At 38.1% G+C, this 27,293-nt stretch overlaps 1 protein-coding gene across 9 annotated transcripts in view; it reads right to left on the bottom strand.

Moving 5' to 3' along the window:
* TJP1 (tight junction protein 1) overlaps positions 1-27,293 on the bottom strand; it is a 158,956-nt gene that overhangs the window by 16,349 nt on the left and 115,314 nt on the right. For all 9 annotated transcript variants that reach the window (XM_085070783.1, XM_085070784.1, XM_085070786.1 and 6 more), the window contains 18 exons: positions 24,353-24,409; positions 19,824-19,948; positions 19,505-19,607; positions 17,785-18,064; positions 17,102-17,205; positions 16,034-16,202; positions 15,541-15,685; positions 9,678-9,814; positions 7,150-7,255; positions 6,172-6,322; positions 5,543-5,651; positions 4,638-4,857; positions 4,048-4,232; positions 3,817-3,912; positions 3,315-3,397; positions 2,070-2,280; positions 1,437-1,537; positions 41-394 (listed from right to left, as the gene is read on the bottom strand). In XM_085070783.1, coding sequence (XP_084926909.1) covers positions 41-394; positions 1,437-1,537; positions 2,070-2,280; positions 3,315-3,397; positions 3,817-3,912; positions 4,048-4,232; positions 4,638-4,857; positions 5,543-5,651; positions 6,172-6,322; positions 7,150-7,255; positions 9,678-9,814; positions 15,541-15,685; positions 16,034-16,202; positions 17,102-17,205; positions 17,785-18,064; positions 19,505-19,607; positions 19,824-19,948; positions 24,353-24,409 — 2,736 coding nt within the window. The remainder of the gene's footprint in view (positions 1-40; positions 395-1,436; positions 1,538-2,069; positions 2,281-3,314; positions 3,398-3,816; positions 3,913-4,047; positions 4,233-4,637; positions 4,858-5,542; positions 5,652-6,171; positions 6,323-7,149; positions 7,256-9,677; positions 9,815-15,540; positions 15,686-16,033; positions 16,203-17,101; positions 17,206-17,784; positions 18,065-19,504; positions 19,608-19,823; positions 19,949-24,352; positions 24,410-27,293) is intronic.

Here is a 27,293-nt window from a genome sequence, read left to right as displayed (position 1 = left end):
GTAAATGTATAGTGGTCAGTACATAAAATGACTTTCTTACCGGCTGAGTAGTAGTTGGTTTAAATCCTGAAGAGTCTATTCTGAGATTTGGCTGTGGCTGAGCCTGAGATGCATAAGCAGGGTAAGTCTGAGTCTCATGATGCATTCCAGAAGAATCCTCTCGAACAGGTTCAGAAGAGCGTGTAATAGCAGATTCAGGAGGAGTCCCAACCTCATCATTCAGAGTTTCATCCAGTTCTTGATCAGTATAAGCACCCCCTTCTGTGTCTGTGTCTTCATAGTCAGACGTGTGTCTGCTGTCTGTGCTGTACATGGAATACTCACTGCCGGGAGCGGAGAGGTAAGAAAGGCGGTCATCGTGTAAGTCAAGATCATCACTTGTAGCACCATCTGCCTGTGGCAAACAAAATTAGGTACACATTTATTGAAATACCTTTTAAAGAACACCCTTTTCCTTGCAATGTCAAGCTTGGGAATTCTATCAAATTCAACAGCAACAATATCAAAGGGGACAAGAAATCAGGTTTCTATCGCTGAATATGTTACGCTTAGACCTAAAAGTGTTACCTGCAGCCCAGCTTTCTGACTCATTTTACTAAAGGGCCAGGTGACTATCAGTGTAAGGGAGCGGGGGGATAGTGCAGTGTCCACAAAAATCAAAGTGCTTGGAAAAATTCAGAGCTGCACTTGAAAGTGGTGTTATGATATTGGTGTTATAATACCCGAATAATGACTTTGCAGGTACCTATAAGGAGGTAAGGTCTCATTCAGATCTAATTAAGAAACCCATAGCAATAGGTGATTCACCACTTGCTTACTTGTGGTTGGCACCTCTCTTGATAATACTTCTTTAAGAGGAGGGACCTAATGTGCATAGTGTAACATGCAGCTTGAGAAGGTAAGTTTTAGTGGGGAACACAGAATACTAACTTGTGATTTCACATGTTTTCTCACAACTGTTCTCAAAAAGGTCAGAAAGAACATGAATATGCCACTTGCTTTCACGATAATGAAAAATGCATTCCATCACCAGGCAATCCCAGCCCTTAGAACCCGTGCAGTGAAACAACCAGAAGTTCTTTGATGAAAACCCATCCAACCCCCACAAAATCTTCACAGCATTAACATATCCTCCAGTTAACAGTGCCAATGAGCAAATGTTCCCTTACTACACTGCTACATGCATAAGGACAACTGTACAGCTCTCATTAACAGATTAAGTGCTCTAATATAGTGACAAATCAATTTTGAGTAGCTCACAGAGCCATGAGGCATCACTGCTTTAGATCTTCAAATGATTGTCAAAAGGAGGAAAGCAGAAAAATAAATCTCATTCCACCATCTACCCCATCTATGACACCCGTTACAATGAAAAAACAGAAAACCTCTCATGAATACAGTTTTGCCATTTCCCCCCCAAAAATATTATTTCTTACCTTGCCTTCTGAAACCCACACTAGTTGGTTCTGTTGTTGCTGAATTGCTTCTTTAAGAGCTCCATACCATCCTTCATTCATTGAATTCAAGTTAATGGTAGCTAGAAGTACAGTAGATTAGTTTGACTTACGATTTCTGCAGAACTACAAGAAGTATCTGTACCATGAGTAATAAAAGCAACATAAACTGGTAACGATGAGACAAATAGTAATGTGAAAATTAGTATCCAAAGCAACCTTAAGGCCTGATGGGGCTTGAGACGTTTTATCCCACAGGAAACACTGAATTAACAGTAGCTTAGAATAAAGAGAGGCTTGAGTTTACCCAGACTTAAACAATAAAGTTACATCATTTTCCTATTTATTCAAGTTTTGATTTTGGCTGATGATCCTGCACAGCCACAAGATCTATTAGAAATGTCATTTTGATGTTTCAGATTGCTTTACATTTGTGCAGTCATGTGCAAACAATGCACACACCAATTAACTAATGGTAATTGAATGGGGAAGCCTGAGCAAGTCCATCACTGCCTGACTTAGTCCATTTGCAGAAAATTCTGGAGGAAGAAGTTTCTCTCATCTTGCCTCCCCTTCCCTCTCAGAGATTCTAATCCAGTCTGTCTAATTACTTACTTGTGAAGAGATGGTGATTATTTTTGCGGAGCTTGTGAGCTCTTTCATACAGCTTTCTGGCACTTTTTCGTGACTCTGGGCACAACCTCATTCTCATGGTCTTTACTCCCTGCTTAGAATCAGGATTTAGGAACACTACAATAGGATACCACTGGGCGTAATTCAGACGGTCCACTGCATTAGGAGTGACATCTAATAAAGCATGTTTGTCCTGTTGTGACAAAAAGCACAGAGGCAAAAAAGCGAATCATTTACATACTACATGAAATTTTTTTAATATATGCCACAAATTGCTTTTGTATTACCTTTACAAAATTCACTGTTTCAAAGTATTGATTTAAATCCTTACACTATTTGAATTAACAGAATAATAAAAACCAAACTAATTCCAATACCAGCTTACATAGGCTGTAGGACTGTAGGACTGACTGCCCAAGTCTAGGATTTTTAGTATTTAACTCTCTATTTCAAAAAACCTCTCTATTTTAAAAAAGCAGACATTGAACTAAAAATAAGCAGTTTCCTATTGGGATTCTGTAAATAAGAAAACAACAAAGACTGAAACACAAGGCATAGTCCCACTATACACCTCTATTTTCCTTTAAATTAAAAAAAAAACCCAAAAAAACCCAAAATCACTCTGAATGCAGAACTTGGCCAGCTTTCATTCAATGGAATCAAGCACACAGCATGCAGTATACCCACTTTGCTGCTATAATAGTTTTTTCCTCCCCTCATACTTAAGCATCTGAAAGGCTTCTAGTTTGTTTTTAAGTAAGGAAATAAAAAGGTGAGCCTCATATAATGCATTCATGTTAGAAGTTTTAAGGATATTGGCCAAGGGAGACAGAAGAACCCTTTCCCTTAGTCTTCGCACAAAAGAATTCTGTCTAATGATCAATTGGTACATTGGGGTGGGGGAAACTCCATAAATAAAGTAACCAGTTCTAGCTATAATGTCACACCCTGGCTTTAAATGAAAGAGGAAAGAGCTTAAAAGAGCCTTAATGGAGAGAGGACAACAGTCTCTGGAACAAAGCCTAAAAGTACATTGAGGCTGCAGCTACTAATATGGAGAAGAGGGGTAGTGAGTATTTTTTTATTAACCAATAGAGAGATAAGAAAGTTATTTTTAAAGCAAGCACAGTAAGTTATCATTCTACATTTAAAACATCCAACACTTTACTTCATGTTATGAGTTTTACTTTTCTTGTGTTAAAAGTCCAGAGACAATAAAGGACTTACTCTATCAATTATCTGCTTTATAGTGTGGAGACGAATAATGCCAGAACTACGTTGGTCAGTACCAGCATCTCTTGGTTCACTTTCTGGCAAAGAGAACACAGTAAAAATCTATTGTAAATTCACAACATACTCTACGTTCCCTTATTAAAATAAAACTATTTCATAGCTCAAGTTGTCAATTCAGATTGAAGACACTTCTGATTACAAATAATACATGAATGTCTACCCACCATTTTGGCCTTAAAAATCACACCTTTACAAAAGCACTTAGAAACAGGAAAAGATAGGGAATTAAAATCAAATTTGAGGTGGCTATAAATAGAACTAATATTCCTTCAGAGAATTATCAGCAGCAATGTAGTGGAAGAATTTACTTTTAGTCTGTTTCTTTACATTGTCAATGTCTTGTTAAATATGTTAACTAAAGTAATAATGTAGAAACAATCTAGCCAAAGAAAGCTGACTACTTCTTAACTGCAGAAAAACCTGATATAACACTTACTTGCAATTTGAAAGATATCTGGTTCTTCTCTAGCAAGTTTCTCTCGTGCAACATCAGCTATTGGACCAAAAATGGTTACAGGTCTGAGAAACCCAGCTAGAATTGAAGGAAAAAGAGAAGTCAAGATATATCAATTGCTTAAACTAAATGCAAGATACTCTTAACTACATTGGCTTTTCCAAACCAAACCACACAAACCTGTAATGTGCACCAGTAAGAGCAAAGCCATACCTTCCCGAAGAACAACTCTTTCATAGGCAGGAAACTTTGTCTGAACAGGTTGGGCAGAAAGATCTTCTCTGCTTTTCCGGAGATTTCTTTTTGAGCTCCGCAAGCCTCGGAATCTCCAAAAGTCTGCTCGATCTCCTCCTGCTGTCTTTGGAAGTGTGTACTGTACACTAGCCAGCTGCTCAGCTCTAAGGTGACAACAAATACCAGTTACCAACAAGTCAGCTTCTGAAGTAATGCCTGAATAGCAAGATTACATTGTCAAAAAAACACTGCCCCTGGCTGAACAAAGCTTTTGCTGTTTCTGTATTAGGAACTACAAGACAACTACTGAGCCTGCTATCATATTTCTAAAACTTGTTATATCCTTGTCTCTTGTATTGGAAAGAAAGTTTATTTATGGACTGTGTAGAGTCAAAAGCAAATCCACAGATCAGATATTTTACTTCAATTTGTTTTAACACTTAGTCACTTTTTCTCACTGAACCAATTCTATAAACTTGTGTCCTGCAGGGAAGTCTAATCATTCATTATGCAGATACAACTTAAAATTGTGGGTTTGAACCAGGAATTTAAGTATTGCAAGATCATACCTGTTTTTGTTAGGAATGATACCTCTTTCCACTTCCTTATGATTCTTCCCAATTCGAATGGCCAGCCATGAACCCAATTTGCCATTGTACAGAGTGTCCACCACCCGGAACACTTCACCTTTATTGAAACTTAGTCCATAAGGAGATTCCTTCTCGTATTCAAAATGAGTTCTGATATAGAAAGAATCCCCTACATCAGACTCCACAATGCGACGATAAACTGAAAAAAAGAAAAGAAATCCCAAAATATTGTTACATAAATGCAATGCAATGCTCACAAGAATTACACAAAGCAATGCCTCACCTTAATTCTCCTTGTTCTAAGTATACAACATTACTTCAAGAAGCCTTAATGTCTCAGAACTGCTCTATTTTAAGCAGTGTAACTATTTATAGTAAACTCTACCATAAATAAATACTCTACTATAAATAAATAAATACTATTAATAAATACTATAAATAAACTCTACTATAAATTCAACTTTTATAGTCAAAAATTTGATCCAAGTGCAAGCTTAATTCATTTGCCCTGGAAGGAATTAATCTTAGAAGTTTGTATGTACAAACACATCAGCATAATCACTCATTTTCAATGGCATAACTACAACTGACTCTTCTACCTTCTCCAAGGATAATGCCAAGACTTTATTTTGATGTTAGAGGTTATTTCTGAAAAGCTGGGGTTTTTTTGGTTTTATTTATTTGTTTGTTTGGGGGGTGGGGTGTGTGTACATGGTTACTATATCAGTCTCTACTCCATCTGCAGCAGCCACCTATCCCAAAGCCAAAAGAACTTAATAGTCTAAGATGCCAATTTCCTGCAATCCAGCAGTTAGTTATTCACTAGACTTTTTAATGCTGTTCCAAGCAGCCTATTACATAATTTCCAATACACAAATATTTACCATCTTTTTTCTTCTGTGCCAAAATGGTTACTTCTTCGCCTTTAGGAAGATCAAGCAAAAAAAGGACAGCTTCTTCTCTGATGATGTTTGTGAAGTCTACATTATTTACCTGGTATCAATGAAGTAATCAGTTTGATTTAGAATATGACATTATTAAAGAGATTTGATTATACAACAGGAAATCTGAATCTATTGCCATGATTTTTTCCTCGCTCAATTTCATACTTACCAAGTGCATGTATCTCAAGATACCTCTTGTACCTCTAAAAAGTCCCACTTTATTTCTCAATGAAGGCACAGCTTCCAGGATAATAGGTAACTGTTCATTTTATACTCATTATGGAAAACCTATATACATCAGTAGCCCATAGAGCCCTCTGACAACTTAGTCACCCAACATGAAATCAAACTTCATCAACTGAATTAGTCTACAAAATTTGATTTAAAAAACTTGCTAACCATCCTAGCAACAGTACAGTCAAGAGATTTTGCTCCTAGTAATTCATCTAATAAATATACACAGGCAAAAACCCCGTGTATGAACTAAAAAGGCAATATATTCAATCCTACAGAAAGAAACCCAACTTTGGTACAACAAAACATTTGTAATGTTAATAGTTTTGACATACCCTGAGAATCTGGTCCCCTTCCTCTAATCCTTCTTTTGCTGCAGGGCTGTCTTCCAGAACACCAGCTACAAATATGCCAACATCGTTGCCACCTGCTAGTCGCAAGCCCACACTATCTCCTTTTCTGAATTTTACCAGTTTCATGCTTGGCCTAGAAATTTAGAAAATATTCCATTTACAGGTATAATAGCATAAAATACCCTGGTAAATTTGAAACATGTGAAGAAGTAATGTGCCCATTAGTCAATTAGTGGATATTTTGCTACACATACCACTAACTGCTTATCAACTGCAGCAGTACAACATGCTCAACAGCAGCACTCCAAAAAACCCACCTGCATGTACATGTTTAGTATGGTTTGTATGTTTTACAGTCACAGCACTTAAGTGAGACACTGACACTCTTCCATAAATATTCTTCCTTTTAAAGAGCTGTGCTGGCATACAGATCTATTTTGGCTCTGAAGAGATCAAAATGAATTTGAAATGAAACCAAACTATAATCTATTCTCATGTACACTAATATCCATAAAGGAGATCCTAGTTGAAGTAGACTTATTTCTATGCTGGGACGTTGGACATTTCTGCAGTAACCTTTATTCACTGCTCTCCAATTAGTATGAAAAGTAAAGAATATGCTACAGTGTATCTTTCCTCTCTGGAGATTGGGACAGGAAAGGCGGGGTGAGAGTGCCCAGGGAGAGACAAAAGCAGCAAATTCTTTTCACCTATTCATTATTGTAAGTGGCAATTTCCATAGAAATGCATAGGCTTTGAAATGGTATATTATACAATGTAAGTGCCAACAAGGTTTGGAATAAATCTCATGCCTTCATCCTATTATTTGTGAACAGAAGTGTCAGGACAGCATATTGGACATGACATCAGAGCACATATACAGGTTATTGACCACCCTGGATAAAAGTTGGGTTTGCTCAAGGACCAGGCAGGTTCAAATAGATTTCAGAAATACATTACCGAAGCATTCCATCTTCATGGGTTGAATTGGGTAAAGGACCATCAGATGGACTGACTGGTAAATCCACATCTGGCTGACCTCCTTGTGCATACACTGGCTTTGGCTCTATCAAAATACCAAAAGATTTCCAATGTCCATTTGGTCATTTAAAGATGAGAATGTGAAGTTTAACTTCAATAAAACTTAGGTAATGACTTCTTCAGTAGCCTTCCTCTACCCCACTTAGGCCCATTTAAAAGCAAACTACGAGAAAACTTACAAAGGAAGACACTCTCACTATTCTACTCAGACCAGTGTGATTACTGGCCTAGTTATTACTTCAGTAAAAATTCCCAGACTTCCTTTGTACTTCATTAAGTACTTTGAACACCACAAAATGGCAAGAACTAGAAGCCTTCGTGATCCCAAGGCCACTTTCAACCCTTCTGTATTTAACCTTGATTTACCTGACCTAACTTCTTCATTTTCCATTGATTCTCTTCATTCAAGATTTTAATTTTTGAAAGGAAAATACCAAAAAACTTTGGCCTACTAATGCATGCCTTGAAGTCCAGTTGGTGGTTCTTAGAACTATGCACTTACTATGGCTTTGCTGCAAAGCTTCTCTGGAGGTCCTGTGAGGAAACTGCCACTGCAGGCTTCCCTCAGCAGTGAGCACTAGCAGGGGCTCTTCTCTGATACAGGCTTGGTCATGTTAAAAGAATTTATATGTAAGGCTTATCTTTGCACTCTAGAAAGAATTCAATTTCAAACAAGGCTGACTTTGAACTAGTCTAATATTCCTGATCTTACCAACAACTGTGCCATCTTCCTTTCAAATCACTGAACAGACTAGTTTGCAACTGGCAACTCCAAGCACCAACTGGGTAATAATGCCTTTTTCTAGTATGACTCTTGTCCTTCCCATACACTAACATAGTATTTTTCTTTAAATCGTTAATGAACCTTTCCTAAGCTAAGCCTCTGATGATCCCTCTGAACAAATACTCTCCTCCCACTTTTCTTTGACACAATCAACTATGACAGCCATCTTGCCCTTGCCCTTAGTTTAAGCAGCAAACTGTCACAGATTCTGCCAACAACTTCTCTAACATTTTCATTAGAGTCTTGAAAGATTCTCATTTCCCTAGAGCTTTCTGTGAGCCTGTTAAAGGATTATGCCCTTTGCTACATGTTTTTATCTCAGACTATATATTATGGCAAGTTAATTTTATCTGCAGACATTAATTTAAATATTAGATTTATGTACTGGCCTACACCTCCTACCACCCAAACTAAGTATTTCCATGTGCCTCTTCTCATTCATGCAGGAATAAAACACTTCTACTTCCCCAGGAACCAACAAAATCCCCACACTATTCATCACTTGCTTGCTAGCTCCTCAAACCAATTATCAAGTACACACATTATTTTGGATTAAAAACCATCTTAGGAGTCTCCTATCCAGCTGAATTTGTATTATGGCAATTATTAATCTTCAGTATCTTACAGAAATGCAGAATTCATCTTTCTAATCTTACTACCACATTACTTCATTTGCATATCTTCATAACACTGCGGTAAAAGGTCACCTCCTATGACAATTTTTTAATAATGGCTGCCGTATCAGAAAACATACTGTTCTTATTTTCAAGATCTTTCAGAGTCTATCAACATCATAACTCTTCCAGTTCTGCACTAATCTACTGACTACTACATGCAGAAGTGTCACTGCTCATCCCTTAGGTCCTCAAATATTTTCAAGCTTGAATGTGCTTTCTCTCGTTGCACCCAGCCTTTTAAGAACAGCTCCCTCTAAACCATCTGCACAGCTCCTTTCTCCACTTGTAATTTCTCCGAAGTGCCTCATTCTGTAAACAAAAATCTTGTAAGTTCGCCTGCCCGGAACAGTGTCCTGTATCATCTTTTGTTTTTTCTTTTTTACACCATCTGGCTTTTATCTGCTGCCATTTAGCTCATCCTTCCCTTTTGGGAAAAAGGAATGAGATTTTCTTCTGGTTTTATTAGCTGTACTGCATTTGTTAACCTGCCTTCTTGGTCCATGATTGTAGTTAAGTGCTACAAGAACAAAGCATTTTGGAGTGTTTTGAGTTGTATCTTGGGAACAGTAGTTCTAAACAGGCTTAAGTACATCTTTGCTATAAATGTAGTCTGCTACAGTAACCCATAACAACACATTTACTGCTAAACAGAAAAAAGATGACAGATTTTAACCTTGCCTGAGAAATCAGCACAAAACTCTTTACAACCATCATTTATAACTACAACCCTAAACACTGAAATCTGACCCCTGTTTAATGGCAGACCCCACAACTTAGGTTTTCAGGACCAAAACTCTTAAGATATATATGGGATAATGGTTACAAAGACTGTTGGTATTCAGAAATAAAAATATTTAGGACTTGGTCTGTTTTAAGACTTGAAAGTCATTCCACAAATATGCAAGAGTATCAAGTCTTTACTGGTCATCCCTTCTCAACAACATGCATAAGTTCTCAAAAACATGCATATATTTTAATATTTTTACCTGGGAGTGGTGGCGTTTGTTTTTCAGTTCTTTCAACTGTCACCTCTTCCACAGCTTTAGAAATATCATCTGTATTCTTTACAGGTGTAGAGACAGCTCCTGGTTTAGTTATTCTCTCATCTTCTCTGCTTCGATGACTATATTAGAAAAAAAGATTCCACTCTGCATACAGAATTGCTTCTATGAACTCAGTCTACTAAGACTGCATAATAAAATAAATACTTTCATTCATCAAGTTGAGGGTAAGGTATCACCATTACTACGTAAGAAGGTTTTAATCTTAGACTATCACAACATCATTTTTACCATTTCTAAATCCAAGTGTTTTGTCCACAATTTCATTTTAACAAAGGACTTCTCTAGATATAGCTGTTGAGAAAGCAGCAGCACATGGTGACACAGACTGCTCTCTGCTTCAAGCACACAAGTCATACACATGGTGCTATATATTGATAGATATATAATGAATTGAGAAGCAAAGGGAAGAAAGGAAGAATATCCATTACAATGGCCTTTTTTTCACCCCTTCCTATAGAAATAATGAATTTTTAGACTTAATTCTGAGGCTTTGCTGTGACTAATTTATCTGCTCCTTTGTGTGTCAGCTGCCCTGGAACACAAGTGCTGCTGGTATGCTACTTTTTGTCTTTGCCAAGCCCTGCCAAGACCCACACAAATATCTCCCTCATTTCTCATCTCCTCAGAGAGGATGAGGCCTTCAATCCACAGCTATTACAGGAGTAATACCACAGGAGTGCTTCTCATCTGTGCATTTTAGTCAAAAGACAATTTGCTACTTCTTATGCATTTCTTACACACATTTGGGAGCGTTAACTGAAGGAATTTAGGACAAGTTAAAATAAGTTCTTGCTTTTAAATGATGAAGGCAAGGAATATTGTATAGAACAAAATTTCCATTCCTTGGGTTCAAAAGATCAGGTATTCTTGTACTGTTGTACAGAGCTACAGGTACCAGCTATACCACAGCAGAGCTGAACATGTGCTGCATGTTGAAATGTTAACCACTACACTGCTATCTGATGAACAGTAAATAATTTAATAGGGTTGGAACAGATGAATATTAATAATGAGCTAGAAAAATAAAGTTTTCTTCCTGGTAGTTGGCAAATAAGGAAGGTTATAAAGAATATTTGAAATAAGACAGACACAAATACCAGCCTTTTATATAACACCAGACAGAATTGCCAAGAAGAAGGGAAAAGGTGTTTTCTCAAGGATAGCCAATGGCTTGGTCAGTAGGTGCATGCCCATCTGCTGCCATAAAGGAGATGTCTGTACTGGAGGGAAAAACCAGAGGAGAAGTTCTGCAGTACCAACAGCTAGATGGTGCTACTGGGCAATAATGAGGATCCCTGTCCAAAAAGCACAAATGGATCAAAACCCCATCACAGAGAGTTAAGAGTGTTAAGATCCTAATCAGAAATGATCCTTCAAGAGTTGGAAATATGACTTCAGAAAACAGATACCAGCCAGTCTACTCATCCAAGATATGCAGTAAAGAATAAAAGAAATCGCAAAAATTGAAACACAAGCAGAATGTGCTTTCCTGAAGCAAATTAAGTTTAAAATGTAAGAAACAAGGCATAGCTATTCAGCCAAGATATACTACAACTGCTCTGTGCATTTCTCTGACAGTTTTAAAACCATGTGCCTGAAGGCAGATAAACAAAATAGAATACAGAGAAGTACTCCAATCACCACAGCAAACTGTGAAAGATGGAAGCAATTGTGCATTATAAACAACCATCCTGTTGTAAGTCATTGATAAAAACAAGCACTGTAATTTAATTTTAAAAATCCCTATTTATGCCTTTTTAAAATCCTGATAAAGTCCCTTTTGGAGGCTTCCACAGTTGATTAAAAGGATGCTAAAACCACTATGTGTAACGAAATGGAAAGTAAGCATTTATCCTTCTACTTCATTCCCAAACACCGCTGATAGAAGTTTTCTTACTCCTCTTCTGGATTTCCAGTTTAGGTGCATAAACTAGACAGTACCAGACTAAAACATGACTGGATTGCTCATTCCCTTGAAAACAGTTCCTGGCTTGTTAAAAACAGACACATATATTTAGCTATTTAAAAACATGCTAAGTGTTCTAGAAACAAAAAAGTTCTCTAGTACTGTGAGCTACAACTAATTCTACTCCCCAAAGGTTTTTGGGTAATGTGCACTAGTTAATGAGCTAATACAGTAAATTTCCCCATGAGCCCTCTCCACCTGTTTTCCAGCATCTCCGAAGATTTTAAAGGAGTATTATTCAAAAGTAATAATATCTGTTTTGCTTTAAAAATAAGGTAAAAAATACTACAGTTTCTACGTAAAGACCAAATTCATTTAACATTTCCTCTACACAGTCCAAACCCAGCGTAACTTTATGATGCTTTTATTCCTGCATACATCAAGAGAATGTAAATGTGGAAGCTCTCAAGAACAGTAATTAAAATACAGACACTGAGGGCACAGCCCAAAATAGTCAGGTGAGTATCTGAAGCAACAGGCTCCTGGGCTGCTGCTGTGTGTGTAGGCAAATACACCCTGCCCACTCAAATGCCTGCAAAAGGTCAGGTCTGCTCTACTTAAGACATAAAAGTTTAAATGGGAAAAAGCTGATAGACACAGAATTATCACAGAACAAAAAGGAAACATCAGAAAAGCAAGGGAGAAGATTTTTTCTTTGACTTGGCTTAAACTATGCAGTGAGCTCTGAGTATTTCACATTACAAGATGATAAGGGAAATAACTTGATGCCACCACTGGTTCCAGGTGAGGGAAACTTGTTGAAAACTGACAGCTGCACTTCCCATGAGACAAAAGTGTTGTTCCCTGCGTGCACTGTGACACTATTGTTTAACACCTGTGCTGTGTCAGGGCCTCCTTTACCTCACTTCCTCTCCCTGAAATTTTTTTAAAGAGTGCTTAACAGAAACATTTTAAAATTACAAAATACAATCAGCTACATGTTAGTGCCAAACACTGTGGCTATTATTGCAAAATAACAGATGACCTGCAACACAAGGTTTGTCTCTACAGAAAAAGCTACAGAAAATACAAACTTGTAGGCTCTTCCCAAATGTATTTTTAGCACATCTTAAACTGTTTAGCATGAGAAGAATAAGAGCAAAGTAGCATTTGTCCTAAAGACATTCAAAATAGGGCTGATTTTTATCTTATATTCTAGTTTTTGGGATTTGTTTGAAAATGGACAGAACAACCAATCTCTCGTGCCACATATAAACTGACAACAGTATTACAGAAGTCAGCCTCATCCTTCCAGAAACAACGATGACATCCACAGTGATTTCTTCAAGCTACCACATCTTTCTCGCTGAGGCTGAAGTGTTAAACATATCAAAGGACGTTTTTACTATTCCAATACCTAGGTGAGGAAGTTAGCATAGCAGACAGAGCTCCCAAGCAGGAGTTCTTCCAATTAGCCCACAGATAGAATGTGCCAGGTTTGGCAGCACCTAGCTTTAAATGCCACTCTTTAGGAGGGGTCACAGCAAAACCTTACCTAGCTCAACAACTTGTTAGTGCCAGCAGTAAGACCAGATAGATAAGAAAGGATATGTGATACTTGTCCCCAGGCACTCTTCAATTTAGGTGCAGAGACGTCTTTTGCTCATTCAAACTTTTTAAGTACAACTCTTCACAGAGTTGCATAAACAAAGCACAATTAGCCATTTTTGTTAGTAAATTAAGAAAAATGGTTTAGAATTTGAGTTTTAAAAAGACTGTTCAAGAGAGATCTGTGAACTTTCTTTAGACTAAAGAAAAGTAAAGTGCTATTTAATGCTTTGACAGAATGATCAAATTGCAATTGTTATGGAAACTCTATATCCAGGAACATTGCAAGCAGCCTAATGTCCACCTTTCAGTATTCCACACTGGTATGTACATTAAAGACCCTGCCAGACCCCAAAGCAATACTGCAGCAAATCTGTTAGCAGATTTCTGAACTCTAGTGCACACCCAGAAATGTCAGTCTGCACTTAAACTTGCATGAAAGGACTAAGAGGATTCCCCTGGAATTTCCCTCCTCATTAACATACAAACACTTGGCAGAACAGTGTCTAAATAAAGACTCATTATCTTCAATACATTTTCAACATCCTCCTTAAGCTTAGTTGGAAGACTTTTTGCACACTTCTTCCTCAGCTTACTCTCCAGCCTTTTTCTTCCTCCAGATTTTTCACCAAATTCGAAAAAGAATAAGTAGTTAACTAATTTGATCTTACAGTAGATTTAAACTTGCACAAACAAGCACTACAAAGAGAAGTCGCTCTCAACATGTTTTTCTTTACATGGCTTGGGGCCCAGATTTTCTGATCTTGAAAGGGACATGTCGCACAGGAAGCCAAGTCATGCCAAAGTAGCTCTTGCTCATAAGGAAGATGTAACGGATGCATTCAGAGCTGAGATAACTTCAAAGTTCCCTCTCGGGGAGGATTTAATTCTTCCAACAGTTTGGTCTACAGGGAGGAAGTGACCATTCTACCCAAGCCACTGCAATAGGACAGGAAAGCACTAACACTAGGCTAAATTAGTCATAGTTACAGCTCAGATAGATATTTTTTTTTTGTTACTCCCTCCAAAAGCCCTGTCAGACTACACTAGAAATGCATGTCAAGACATACAGGTTTTAAATATGACAGATCTCTCACAACCTTCACAATCAAAGCCCTGCCTCTGGGACCCTGCTTTTAAAGTTTTTTCCATTAATGTGGTTTCCTGCTTGAAAACAAGCTTTCATGCCTTGTGGTCCCCCCAAACAATGTACACGAAAGAGAAGCAAAAATGTCTGTAACCTATAACCCCAAGCAGGTGTACATGCAGGTACAATATTTCTTGCAGTTTTATTAATCTTTAAAAGATTCTAAAAGCCTTGAAGGTGTAAGTGTTACTTTTCCCTTGGGCAAACCAGATTTTATTAATAAACAATCAAGCATATATTTTCTATGAAACAGCCAGCTGAAATATTGGGTTTTTTCAGAGTTTTTGAACAGCATCTAAAAAAATCTTCAGACAGAGGCCCTGAATTTGAAATTTGCACAGATCAATTCTACCTCCTGTTCCATCATATATGAGCAGTCAGAAGGTAAACTTTTCTCTTACAAGGATTTAGTAGAATCTGAAATCCAACAGTAAAACTCTATTTCAATAAATTAAAATATCTATTTACAAACTGCGGAAACGCAAAACTGTGCAGATTTGTTATTCAAGACTAAAGCTGGACACGGCAGGAGAAAAAATTTTAAACCATACAGTACATTACTTGTCTCTGAATTCATAGAAAATCAGACTTATGTACTGAAGAATTATAATCAATGTTTCATTACCAAGTCCAAACATTAAAAACTACAGCGTAAAAGCTAAACCTGCTGTGCAATACACCTTGTTTTGTAGGAATTAAATGCACTCAGAAACATAAGATAACCCCTATGCCTAAACAAAGCAAAATTTCAACAAGTTTACCGAGGGTGGACATGCAAAAGGAACCGTGCTGCAGGTCATCTCAAATCTCCTTGCAGCTAACTGCCTTCTAAAATACAACTACTCATCATTCAATAACATATATTGCTATCAAACTTACATTGTCATTCATACAACCATGCTCTACAATTATGTCTTAAAAAGGTGTAACATTAAAGATTCAGTTTCTCCTCAAGTCTAAAATATTTGGATAATTGTCATCTGCATCTCCTGAGACAAAGAATGTCATATTACTGCCCACATAGTTCTGCTTCACGTTTGTTACACCATGTAAATCCAAGCACTCCTACAACTTATATGTCACATTAAATAGTTGATTTAAAAATAATACAATGCTGCCATCACCTGCCGTTGCTGGGCTGCTGTGGAGAATGTCTGGAATGGTCTGAAGGCTCTGACCTCTGGTCAGGAGATCGTGAACGACTGCGGCGGGGCCTGTCATGTGATCGGTTGGAATGATCTGATGCCAGCGACTGAATTTCTGAAATGTCTGTTAAATAAAAGTTGTTTTTTCATGAAATGATTGTAATTTAAATGGTGGCATGACCTGCTCAAATGGGAATAAGCTTTTGCAGAGAATTTTTATGAAGATGTTAAATCTATGCTTATTATTACACAAAAACCAAACTTAATATTCCTGAAAGAACAGCCACAAGAATAGGGACTGTATGTTTTTCTCCACTGGTTTTGTAGGTGTGGATTTCAAACAAAAATTTACCCATATTACAATCTTACTCCTAACTCTTCTCCACCCCACCCTCTCATCCCACTTAGGTATTTTGCATCTTGACAACACAGGGAATTCTTTCATCTTTAGAAATCAAGTTTTTATACTCACCATCTCTTTCTGAAGCATTAGCAGAATGAATACTGTCAGAAAGATCAGGGACATTCAACAGTGTGGCTCGCTCATCTCGCTGGACGACCATCTTCAATTTGCCTTTTGACCTTTCTATTAATGTTTTGGCATCTGCTAAGGACATATTTTCCGTCACTGTGCCATTTATCTGGAATAGAGGAGGAAAAAAGAACGGATATAAACTCACTAAAAAACCCCCAGTGAATCTCCAGCAAAAATAGCGGTGTTCTGCCTGATGATATTTAGAAACAGTTAAAATATTTATCAAATTACCACAGTACTATGAAAGACCATTGGGTTCATCCAAAATATAACATAATATAGAAAATTATTTTCAACTTTCAAAGTCAAAGCTTCTAGCTTTGTACTAACACAAAACTTTTAAAAGATTTGTTGTGTTTTTAACCAGCATTGCTAAAAAACTCAACAGAGCAAGGAATGGTCCATTTCTCTGCACCAACACAAGCACAGCACTATCTTGAAATAAAAATTGTTAGTGTGAATTAAAAATCACATAATGGCCTCAGTTGGAAGAGACATCAAAGACCATCCAGTTCCAACCATCCTGGCATTGGCAAGGACACCTCCACTAGACCAGGCTGCTTAAACCATCCACTTGCCTTAGACACTGCCAGGGACTGGGCACAAAAAAATTAATCCTGGGGTATATTTATTTCTAAAAACACCCAACCAAACAAAAAAATTAATCTGAAGGCAAGTTAAAGTGTTGCACAATAGCAAAGTTCCCCAACATTGCACTGCACAACTAAGCAAAGCCTCATACCTTTACAAATAGTCTTCATTATGTATTTGCAGTGAGCATTATTTGTCTGAATAAAGCTTAGTTTAGGGAATAATACCAAAAGGCTTAGTAATTTTCCTTTCCTTAGAGAGGCTGATTTATATTAAATTTGATCTTTGAAATAATTTAATGAAAAGTGACACACCTTCTATTAACTATAATCATATAATTGACATAGCCAATTCTAAGCAGAGTTGTATCAATGAGTTTTGCCTTTGAGCAACTACCACCACCATATACTGTACCTTCAGTACAACATCTCCTTCCTGAATATTGCCATCTCTTGCTGCCAGGCTGTCCTGTGATATTTCTTTCACAAATATGTGACTTGCCAACCGCAGGCCATACTCTTTACAAGAAAAGAAAAAAGAAAACTGGTGAAGTTAGAGTAGAAAAAAGAGGGAGGTATCCAGAGATTTACAGCACTGCTTTATACAGAATTTACACAGGCAACAAAAAGAGGAGAGTCCACTTGACACACAATGGGCTGCAGCAGAATTACGTTATAGATTTACCATTATATCAGTCTATTTTTCTAACACTACCTATAATCAGAGCTGTTGTTCAACAGCTTAATTTAGATGCTACCTACAATTTTTCGTCTTCCAAACAAGACAGCCACTGAAGACTCAGCTAAAGTGTAGGTACATAGCTGCTGACTACCAGATGTCAGCTGCACAGTTGGGATTTGTATACACTATACAATACTTTACCCTTAACTAAGCACACGGATTTTGGAATATGAAAAATACCACCAGAAATACAATAGCAATTTTTAGGTTTTGAACCAGCTACTGGTAAAATGGGCAAACACACTGGTAACAGCACTGTTCATACAGCCCACACAGCCCTGAACAAAGCCCTGAGTGAAGCAGCTGGCCTTTAAAAATGAGCAAAAGTTTTAGCAAGGGATTTGCATACAAGTTACCTTCATTTTTCCTGGATTTCACCAGCGTGACTTTGGTGGGTTTTGCGGGCTGGCTGGAGGCGACAGACCTCCTGTCTGACCTCGGAGATAAGCTCCTCTCCCTGCTCGCACTGCGGTCTCTGACCCAGCTCTTCTCGTGCCTCCTGCTGGCACTGGGACCACCCCGGCTGCTCCTTGGATCACGGATTTCTTCATCATAGCTGTCATCCTCGTTTTCAGACACTGGTTCAGGGTCTGGTCGAGTCACCGGAATCTGAATTTTCTTCATCCTTCGGATAGTCTACAACCCAACAGCAGGTATCAGCCTCTGGCTGGGTAATGCTAATGGTGTTAGTAAATGTCAGAAGGCAAGCTAATCCCAGAACTCAACACATGCAGATGTATTTGTGAATGCTCTGAGCTGCTGCATCCTCATTATAAAATTGTATTGAATTAATACAAGAGACTTATCAATACAGATTACTAGAAACCTGTTTTTACAGTTGTTTTGGTCCTTTTTAATGGTTTTGCAAAAGTAACAGAAGGATAACAGTAAACAGCCTTTGTAGCACAACACAATATTCTGTCTTCAGAGCTGCATATTTGAATGCCCTCTCTTTGCTTAAAACCACAAGATCAGTAACTGGCACTGCTAAAAACCTTTTTTGCTAACATATAATCTAGTGTATATTCAGTATGTCATTGACAGTAATTCTCCTCAACTTTGAAGCCTCCCAGTCTTCCAAAGAAATGTTTATGCAAGACACAGAGGAAGGGGAGCAGTCTCTCTGCAAGTTCAAAGTTGGTTTGCACTAACACAGACAGCCGGTTCCAAAATATGAGCCAGCCCTGTTCAGAGATTTATGTGCTATATATTACACCAAGAACCACACCAAGTTCTATCATAAAGCTTTCATTAATTACCTTTTTTTTGCACATAAATCTACACACAAATGCTTAAGATACTGAAAGACCTGCACAGCTTGCCACACATTGCTTTCTGTAAGCTTTAAAGGTCTGCTGCCAAATCTACAAATGCAAAATATTACACTTTTTTGCAACTGCATTAAAGCACACAAATGCACTAAAAATCTGCCTGCATGGAAACTTTTCTACAATCCCTAGAAGTTTGTTTTCATTAATTAAGAAACTTCTAAACATTGTGCATTTCTTGTCTAATTATTTTGTAACATAACCCCCAAACTTCTACAGAAAGCTGGATTACTACCCTTTGGTGATGACCTGTTCTATTTTGCAAAGTTCAAAAGCCAACCACTTAGAATAAGCCTACGAAATTATAGGAATTAAGGTAATTATACTTTATTTTGGCAAACTGTTTACTGAGCACAAAAAGAACTGTGTTAGTGCCTGAACAGCTTGTCCTTTAGCATACACCAGCCTTTGAAAAACTCAGTAAAAGTGCATCCAACAAAGTAAACAAATATTAAACAAAGCTGATTTGCCACCATTTGGCAATCTGAGAAGAATTTTACCATAAAGAAAAGGAGTCTGAATTATCCAGTGCCACACTATGCAATCATCATTATTCACATTTTCAAGAAACATTTTGACTGACCCAGTTGATAAACATGCCATGATTATCACTTAAACCTGAAGCATCACACAGGTGTTATTCAGGTACCTTGCATCAGCATCATGCTTGTATTTTATAGCAGATATTACACTATTTCACTTCTGCTCTAAAACTATGGAATTTTAAATCTTCAAGACATTCACTTACAATTTTGGCATTCTTCCCACTTTTCCTCAGCTGCTGAACAGCAAATGCATGCTCGACATTATCCATGGAAACTCCATTAACCATTGCAACACGGTCATTTTCTCTACACGAAAAACATCACAATGTACAGTGTAAATATTTCATGCCAAGAAGAAAATATTGGTGAATAGATGTCCCTGAGCAAACTGCCTGTGTTACAAACCCACTACACCAACAGTTATAGATAGACAGCCTGAGAGCAAAACAATTAGGAGGTTAAGCTACTACAGCCCAAGATGAATGCCCCCAAATCAGAATCCAGGTATAATTTGGCACTTACTGTAGCAGTCCTTCTGCTGGGCCTCCTTTCAGCACATCAGAAATAACTATGGATGTCTCACCACTCTGAAAGTGAGGATTATCTCTTCCTCCAGATATTGCAATACCAAATCCAAATCCAGGGGCCTAAAATGCAATAAGAGATATTTTTACTTTCCAGTATCTAATGGCCACAGTTTGCATTCCCAAACAAAAAGGCCCCACGAGATGAATGCAAGTTCTAGAAACAAAGCAGGATCAATGAACCCATCAATGCTGTGCAATCCAGTACCAAGAGATAGATTAAAAATAAACACTTTTAGAAGGCAGAGAGTTTTGGAGTAACTACCCAGTCTCTTGCAAGAGATGAGAGTTCTCATTTGCATTTTTATGGCCTAGACCTCAGGTTGTCACCAGCAAGACCTCAATCTTCAGAAAACACAACAAACCATTCCACTGGGCTGCAACACTGACTCAAACCCCTGTATCACTTCCTGCAACACTTTCTTTGAGTTTTCCCATTATGGTATTTACCCAGCTTGACCTCACTTAGCTCAGGAACTGACAGGATTGCAGCACACAGTAGTATGACTGCAGGCTCAGTTCTTACAAATAATACCAAGATCACTTGTACCATTAAATACATCAAAACCTTGTCAGCACTTGCAAATCATCTGCATCTTAACAAAAGTAATTTGCTTCAATCTTTTCCCTCTAGGGTGACCTGCCACTACAGCAAGGTCAATGCCTCTGAAAAGTTATTCCTGTTAGATATTTCAAGATACAACAATGATGCTTACATTTCTGCCTGGAAGCAGCAAGGGTGGGAAATAAGCTTTCTAAATATAACTCATCTGCAAACCATCTAGCTCTTTCATCATTGCCCAGAAAACATTTTGAGGATATTACCATTTAAATGCTGTATTTTGCTCAGGAATTTATTCTGTGATTTTCAACTATGCAAAATACAGTCACCGGATGGAAGAGATCAGGTTTGGGTCAATCGTGCCCCTCCATTTCACAGAGCACACACTTTGTGCTGGCAGACTTCATCTTCTCTTTTTCAGACTTTTCAACATGACCCAGCTTTAGCAAGGAGTTTCATAACCTTCCAGTGACAGCAGAGGCAACATGGCAGTGTGCATCTGGCTGCAAGACACATGACATTCAGCTTTTTGGACATTAATTACTGCCCAAAACCAATCTGTTTCCTATTTCCTCCCAAAACAGAGGTCATGAAAAGATGTTTCAGATTTGCCTCTAAGCTGTGACTAGGAACATACAGTATTAAAATACAAATCTGGAGATTCACTGTTCAGAAATGGAGTTGAGCAGTTAGCCCACACTGTTGCCAAGAAGAAAGTTGGTCTAACTGTGGGGGACTGGGGAAGGGTACACCATACTGCATCTTCTACATCCATTTTAATTCAGTAGAGGGTGAATGGAATCCAGAAAATACATTCCAAATAGATCAACCAAAATAATGGCTGGGATACAAGAATTAAGTGAAACTTGGTGCCATGAAGGAGGACCTTAATGTCCACTTATGACCACAGCTGAGGGGTTTTTGCAGTTTTATTTTTTTGAAGTCAAAGAGAACATATAATAGCCTACACAAACACATCACAAAAACCCCTTTCAAACGGTAACATTTCCCCTCTCACAGCTCTCCTCTTAGTTTTCCATTATTTTAACAAACAGAACTTAGTTTGCCCTGTATTTGGGCAGGAAAGGAAAGGGAGAAAAGACATAATAACAAAGACATTTATGCCAAACTTCATTTAACTACTCTCTATCTTTCCTTCACTGTAAACAAAAATACTTTAAAAATTCTCCACTCATGGTATGTAATAAAATCATCAGGCTAAGGTCAGCAGAAACTCACTGTAAACCTTATCTTGCTGCTTGTCATACTATTTTTTTAAAGTAGATTTGCAGATCAAATCACCAGTATGAAGATGAATATGTTTCATATTTTGATGTTCTCTACCAGAAGCCGTGAAACAATGCAGGCTCATACACAGAGAGCAGTTTAAAGAGCCCACAAGTCAGGTAAAGAGTTTCTAATAAGAAATCAAGGCCTTCAGAAACACTCCCAATTAAAAAGATCAAGCCCTAAATCCTGAAAAATGAAGAGCTCCACATAAGAAATCTCCCAGTAAAAATCAGCCTACCTACTTTTCCTTCTATCCTGCTGCCTAACATCATTTGGAGAGACAACTGATTATCAGAACTGCTCTCTGGAAACTGAGCCTAACTCCTAGACATGCCTGGAAATAGTAAAATATTGATCACTACAGATGATAAAATATACTAACATGTATCTTAAATAAAACTGCACTAAAAAAAAAAAATCTCTATCACAACTTTAGCCGTCTGATGCTGTAGAAAATCCACAAAAAAGAGTTGTACTATTCTGCTTTCCCACAGTAATGCAGTGTGGGAGAGGTAAAAAGGTGGGTACATATCTGGTTTCAGTTCTTTGAGGGAAGGACACACAGAACTGAGTTGCAAGCAGCAAAAAACTCGCCCGATACACAATGTGCATGGTTCCTTCTTCAAGTCCTTTGCAGTTAAGTATATAAACCCAGAAGACCTCTCAATAAAAGATAAAATGTAGCAACCCGATGAACTTTAACTGCATTTGAGATTGGCTCAATCCCGCAAGAGTTAAGTGCCAGTCCAGCCCAGGAAGGTGCAAGAGTGGTAAAGAAAGGGAACAAAAACTCTTGGTGAGAAATTCCAGCCTCTCCTTCCCAAAAAGTTTCTAATGAGTCTTTTGACAGTAGTGTTAGAATCCACCAATAAGCCCTCTTCCAAACGTTAAGGATAAATTCTAAGCACATATTTGTTCAATATTAGCATAAGAGTTTTTGGTTTTGTTATCTGGCAGATAGAAATAACGTTTTTTTTTTAATTGACTACATTAATGCTATCGAACTTATTAACAGTACACATCATCAGCTTTCAACACTTAAGAACTACTTAATCCGCTAACAAAACAGTTGTACCAGAGCAGTTGGCAGAATTTTGGCACATAAAAGATCATAACCAAAATTATAATCATATTTTCACATCAATGCTACAAAAGAACTTCTGACTATGCTGCAAGTGCAGCCAAATGTGAGATCTCTGGTTCCTACCAATAGCTTCAAAATTTGTTCAAGGTAACACCATATTGCATTTCTTTATGCACTGACTAAACTCCTCACTTCTGGTGTCACTGAAATTACTGCTCCAATCAACCATGAAAAGGTCCCCCTTCAAGAGAAAATGATCTGTCATCAAGCCTACAAGCCAATCTATGGCAGTTTTTGTTTGGCTTTAATTATAAAGCAGTACTGATTTAACCAGAAACGTGAGTAAAAAAATTGAAGTTTACAGAGATTCCAGGGATGACTGGACAGCTTCAAGAGGAAAACATAAAAAGCAATTAATTATACATAGAAATACCACTTCTTGCTGAAAAACTGGGCGACCTAAAAATTGTTGAGAGCTTAAAGAATAGCCTAGATAAACAACACAACACATCTTTACTTTTATTTTTCTTGCAGCATGTGGCTGCAGTCAGAGACAGGATACTTTGTCAGCCTTCTGGTCAAACAGAGTACTGCTCTCTTTACAAAAGGGCACCTACCCAAACAGTTACTTTGAATCAACAACGTTAAAGCCTTTAGAATCAACAGCTAACAGCTCTGACAGAAAATTAACATTGTATCTGACCAGCTAACCTACACGTACACATCTGTTGTCCAAGATCCATTCGTCCCACCAAAGCCACAATTTTAAAATGTTTTTATTCTATGATGAAGTGAAGGCAAATGATATAATCTGCTCACCTGAGAAAATACTTTCACATCTCCCTGTTTTTGGAATCCATACAGCTATTTGGACCATGATTCCATGGTCACTTTAATTCTAAGCTGCTGCCAGAAAAGGCATCCCACCCTGCTCTGACTTTCCCTAAGCAATTAATTCCTTATTGACTCTCTTGTACAGCTTTCATGATAGCTGCATCAGAACTCAATTTAATTTAGGAGTAACTCAAACAAGAGGAGTCAGTCTACATGCAAAAGCAGTCTTGCTTTTCACTGACTCCCAGTACACATTCCTTTGTGCAGGGCACACATTCTGACCACCCAGAATCATTATATTCAGCCACTGGTTTAACAAAGTGGCAAGCAAGTAAGACTTGAATACATTTATTTATATGCAACTACATTGCTTTATGTCCCTCCAAATAAAGTTTTAAAACTTTCAAGCACAGTTACAGCATATCCATGAATGAACACAGATTTCTACCTCCCTTCAGTTAAGCACAGATGTAATCTAAGGCTTTGTTTCTGGCACAGTTATTCGTAGGCAGGCTTATCTCTGAAACCCAACAGACAAATAGAGCTATCACATGGAGCTTTTACAACACTTCTAAATTTAAACAAAGGAATATGACAGTTTCCTTTCCTTTTACTTCCTGACATCTGGCTTTTTCCTATTGTTTTCAAAAACTACCAGTATCCTGCGTTAGGCACACAAGCAATTGTATGAACTTACCCTGTGAAGAGTCACTGTGTGTTGTTCCCATATAGCTGTTTCTTCCATTGTTGTGCTCTAAAGAGAAAAAAACCCCAAAGTTTAGACTTCAGTTTCAATAGCTGTATAATACCACAAACAGAAAATTGCATTCAAAATATTAATATTCATGTAGAATAGCAGCAGAAGTAGTTGGCTTGGCTCATTCATTACACATTTCCTGCCTTTATATGTCACATCTGAACTTCCTGTGCTCCTGTGGAAGGGGAAGGAGGGAAGAATAGGCAAAATAGATTACAGAGCTTGAAGCTATAAAGAAGTTTCAAGGGAAGGACTGCAAGCAGCATTTGTGATGGCTCTCTTGGTTGCTCATTAAGCTTGCAGTAGATATAGCCAGTCCAATCTGTCGTATTTCTATTCTAACACTTGTACTTACATTCTCCTTTTGCTTGCTTTAACTGTATGCAGATTGCCACTAATTCATGAACACCCAGCTACAGATTACAGTACCTGTGCTACTGTATTATGCACACAGGTCACATTTAATGGACTGAAGTTTAGTCTAGGCTAATTATTTTAGTCAATAGTAGCACTGCAGAAATTACAAGGTCCTCTCTAAGGTAACTAGATTAAACAGTAACATTATGACAATATTGACATACCTGCATTTCTGCTTAAAAGAGCACTACTTAGTGTGCCATGATAAGCAAACATTTGGAAAGGGGAAAACAGCATGAGGGAGGACAACCCAGCAGAGCCCAAGGCCTGAAAAAAGGCAGGAAGGCAGCAGGAAATGCACAGGGAACATCCTGCTGTTACATTTTCTGCCTTTCCAGAGGGAGTGTCCAGTGTTTTGTTCCATACCCACCCCTCTCATAAGCATGCAATCCACTAATTATAGAGCAGAATCAGAACACAAACATCTCTGCAACATAGGGGTGCTGCTTTTTTTAAAAAATCTACTTTGCTTTCAATTTGTTTCAGTTACAGTAATTCAGTCACTACAACGAAAACTACTCCCAGCTTTTAATCCACTCCTGCATCATAGGGAATAGCAGTAGGAGTGTTTACTCTCACAAACAGTACCTCTGGAAAATGTATTCAATTTCAGACCACCAGAATTTGCAACTAGGTTCAAAAAGCAAGTTCTTCTCATGACACCAAAAAGCTCTGCATTTCCCACCCCCCCATTTTGTGCTTGAATTTCAAGGGTTAGGATGTGCCACATTACTGCTCACTTCTCTTTCAGGGTTCACTTCTCTTGAAACTGCTGTTGTGACTTAATTGGGAGATACTTCATTCAAAAAGCTGTAATTCTCCTCAATTCAGTACCAAATGTTGCTCCTTTGCATCACAAATTGATTCAACTCTACCCCAGAATTAGATTATTTCCCTCCCGCTTCTTAAGTGCAGACCAAATATATAGAAAAACAGTAACAATTTATACACACAAAGCCATCTCTGAAACAAAACAGAATGTTTCACTTGCTAAACAGTCAACGAATACTGATTTTCTCCCTTATTTCTGATGTTCTCATTCTGTCTTAGTTTTGGCAAGAGCTTTGCAGGCTAAACATCTCATCAACAAGTGAAGAATTATCTCTGCAAGTTAACTTCTAAAGCAAAAAGTTTTAAATAGCTCCTCTTCAGAAGAAAGTGCAACAGGAATCCAGTAAAGGCCCGCAAAAGCTGTAATTCACATTCTAATTGAAATAGGCTGCCTCACTTCTACCTGCAATTATCAAGAGAGAAGTTAACCCGCCTGGCTCGTTTCCTACACTGCTCTGGGGCTCTGCAGGTACAACCCTGTGTCAGCACAGAGGCCCCCTGGCCCAGCACAGTTTGAGCTCCTTGGCTGACAAGGTGCCTCATTTCCATGGCTCTGATTCCTTGTGCCTCACTGCTGGAGCTGGGGACACAGGGCACAGTGCAAACAACACCAACAGGCTCTGGATATGGCATGAACTGATAAAACCCAGTTTAACCAGCTCAGCACTGCTCCCACTGGATCTGGGAGAACTGGCAAACCCAGAGCTGGAGCAGGAGAAGATAACAAGAACAGCTAAGGCATGACTAAGAAAAACAGAAATTACCTATGTAACATGCTTCTGAGAACTGTGAGAAGACTTATTACATCACAAAAAACCCCAAGACAAATGTAAAAAAAAAAAAAAAACAAAAAAAACCAAAAAAAACCAACCTCACAAACTCACCAGCCTTTCTAAACCTGGACACTCACTGCTCAGTCAGTTTGAGGCTGCCATTTTTAATGCCTTTCTCCCTTCTGCAGAAGCTCAGTCTTTCCACTTTTTTCTCCATTTTTTTTCTCACACTATTGCAATCACCTTCCCTAGATTTTACTAATACATCCATTTAAAATGCACAAGACTTGGAAACATCAAATATCCATTAGTTACACAGCAAAGCAAGTAATATGTTATTTTCACTCCTTCTGCATGCCCAAACAGTCCAATCAAGAACAGTGAAAACAGTTCAAAGGCAGTGTGAGGTGAGTGTTGGCTTTGACACAAACTGCTTAGTGAGTTAGTTTCTAAACTGTAAAGAACTACATTCACTCACAAAAGACCAAGAGAAGTTTGAAGACCTGTGAAGTTACTCACCCCACTTAGCACTGACAACTGAGGCAGAAGAACGAGCCTGTGCTACCATCAGCTGAGGTCCCTGTTGTGATGCTGCTCTTAGGCCATACCAAAGTGTTCTATTTTTCATGCTATCCACCACTAATTTAGGGGATATCAAGGTGACTCAGCAGGAACTGAGAAATATATACAGCCTAACACCCAGAAACTAAGAATATAGGAGAACACTAATGCCCCAGTCTAGAGTTACAATAATTTAACAGAGGCCCTTTAATAACTTTGAAATGCACGTGCACAACTTTGCAAACTCCTGTGTCTATATTGCCAATGGCTCTCTACATCACATTATCACATAACTTTCA

Source organism: Lichenostomus cassidix, chromosome 10 (assembly GCF_008360975.1).
Source record: "Lichenostomus cassidix isolate B80296 chromosome 10, HeHo_3.0, whole genome shotgun sequence".
Taxonomy (NCBI): domain Eukaryota; kingdom Metazoa; phylum Chordata; class Aves; order Passeriformes; family Meliphagidae; genus Lichenostomus; species Lichenostomus cassidix.
Note: the sequence above shows the minus strand (reverse complement) of the source record. Positions and strands in the feature narration are given on the sequence as shown.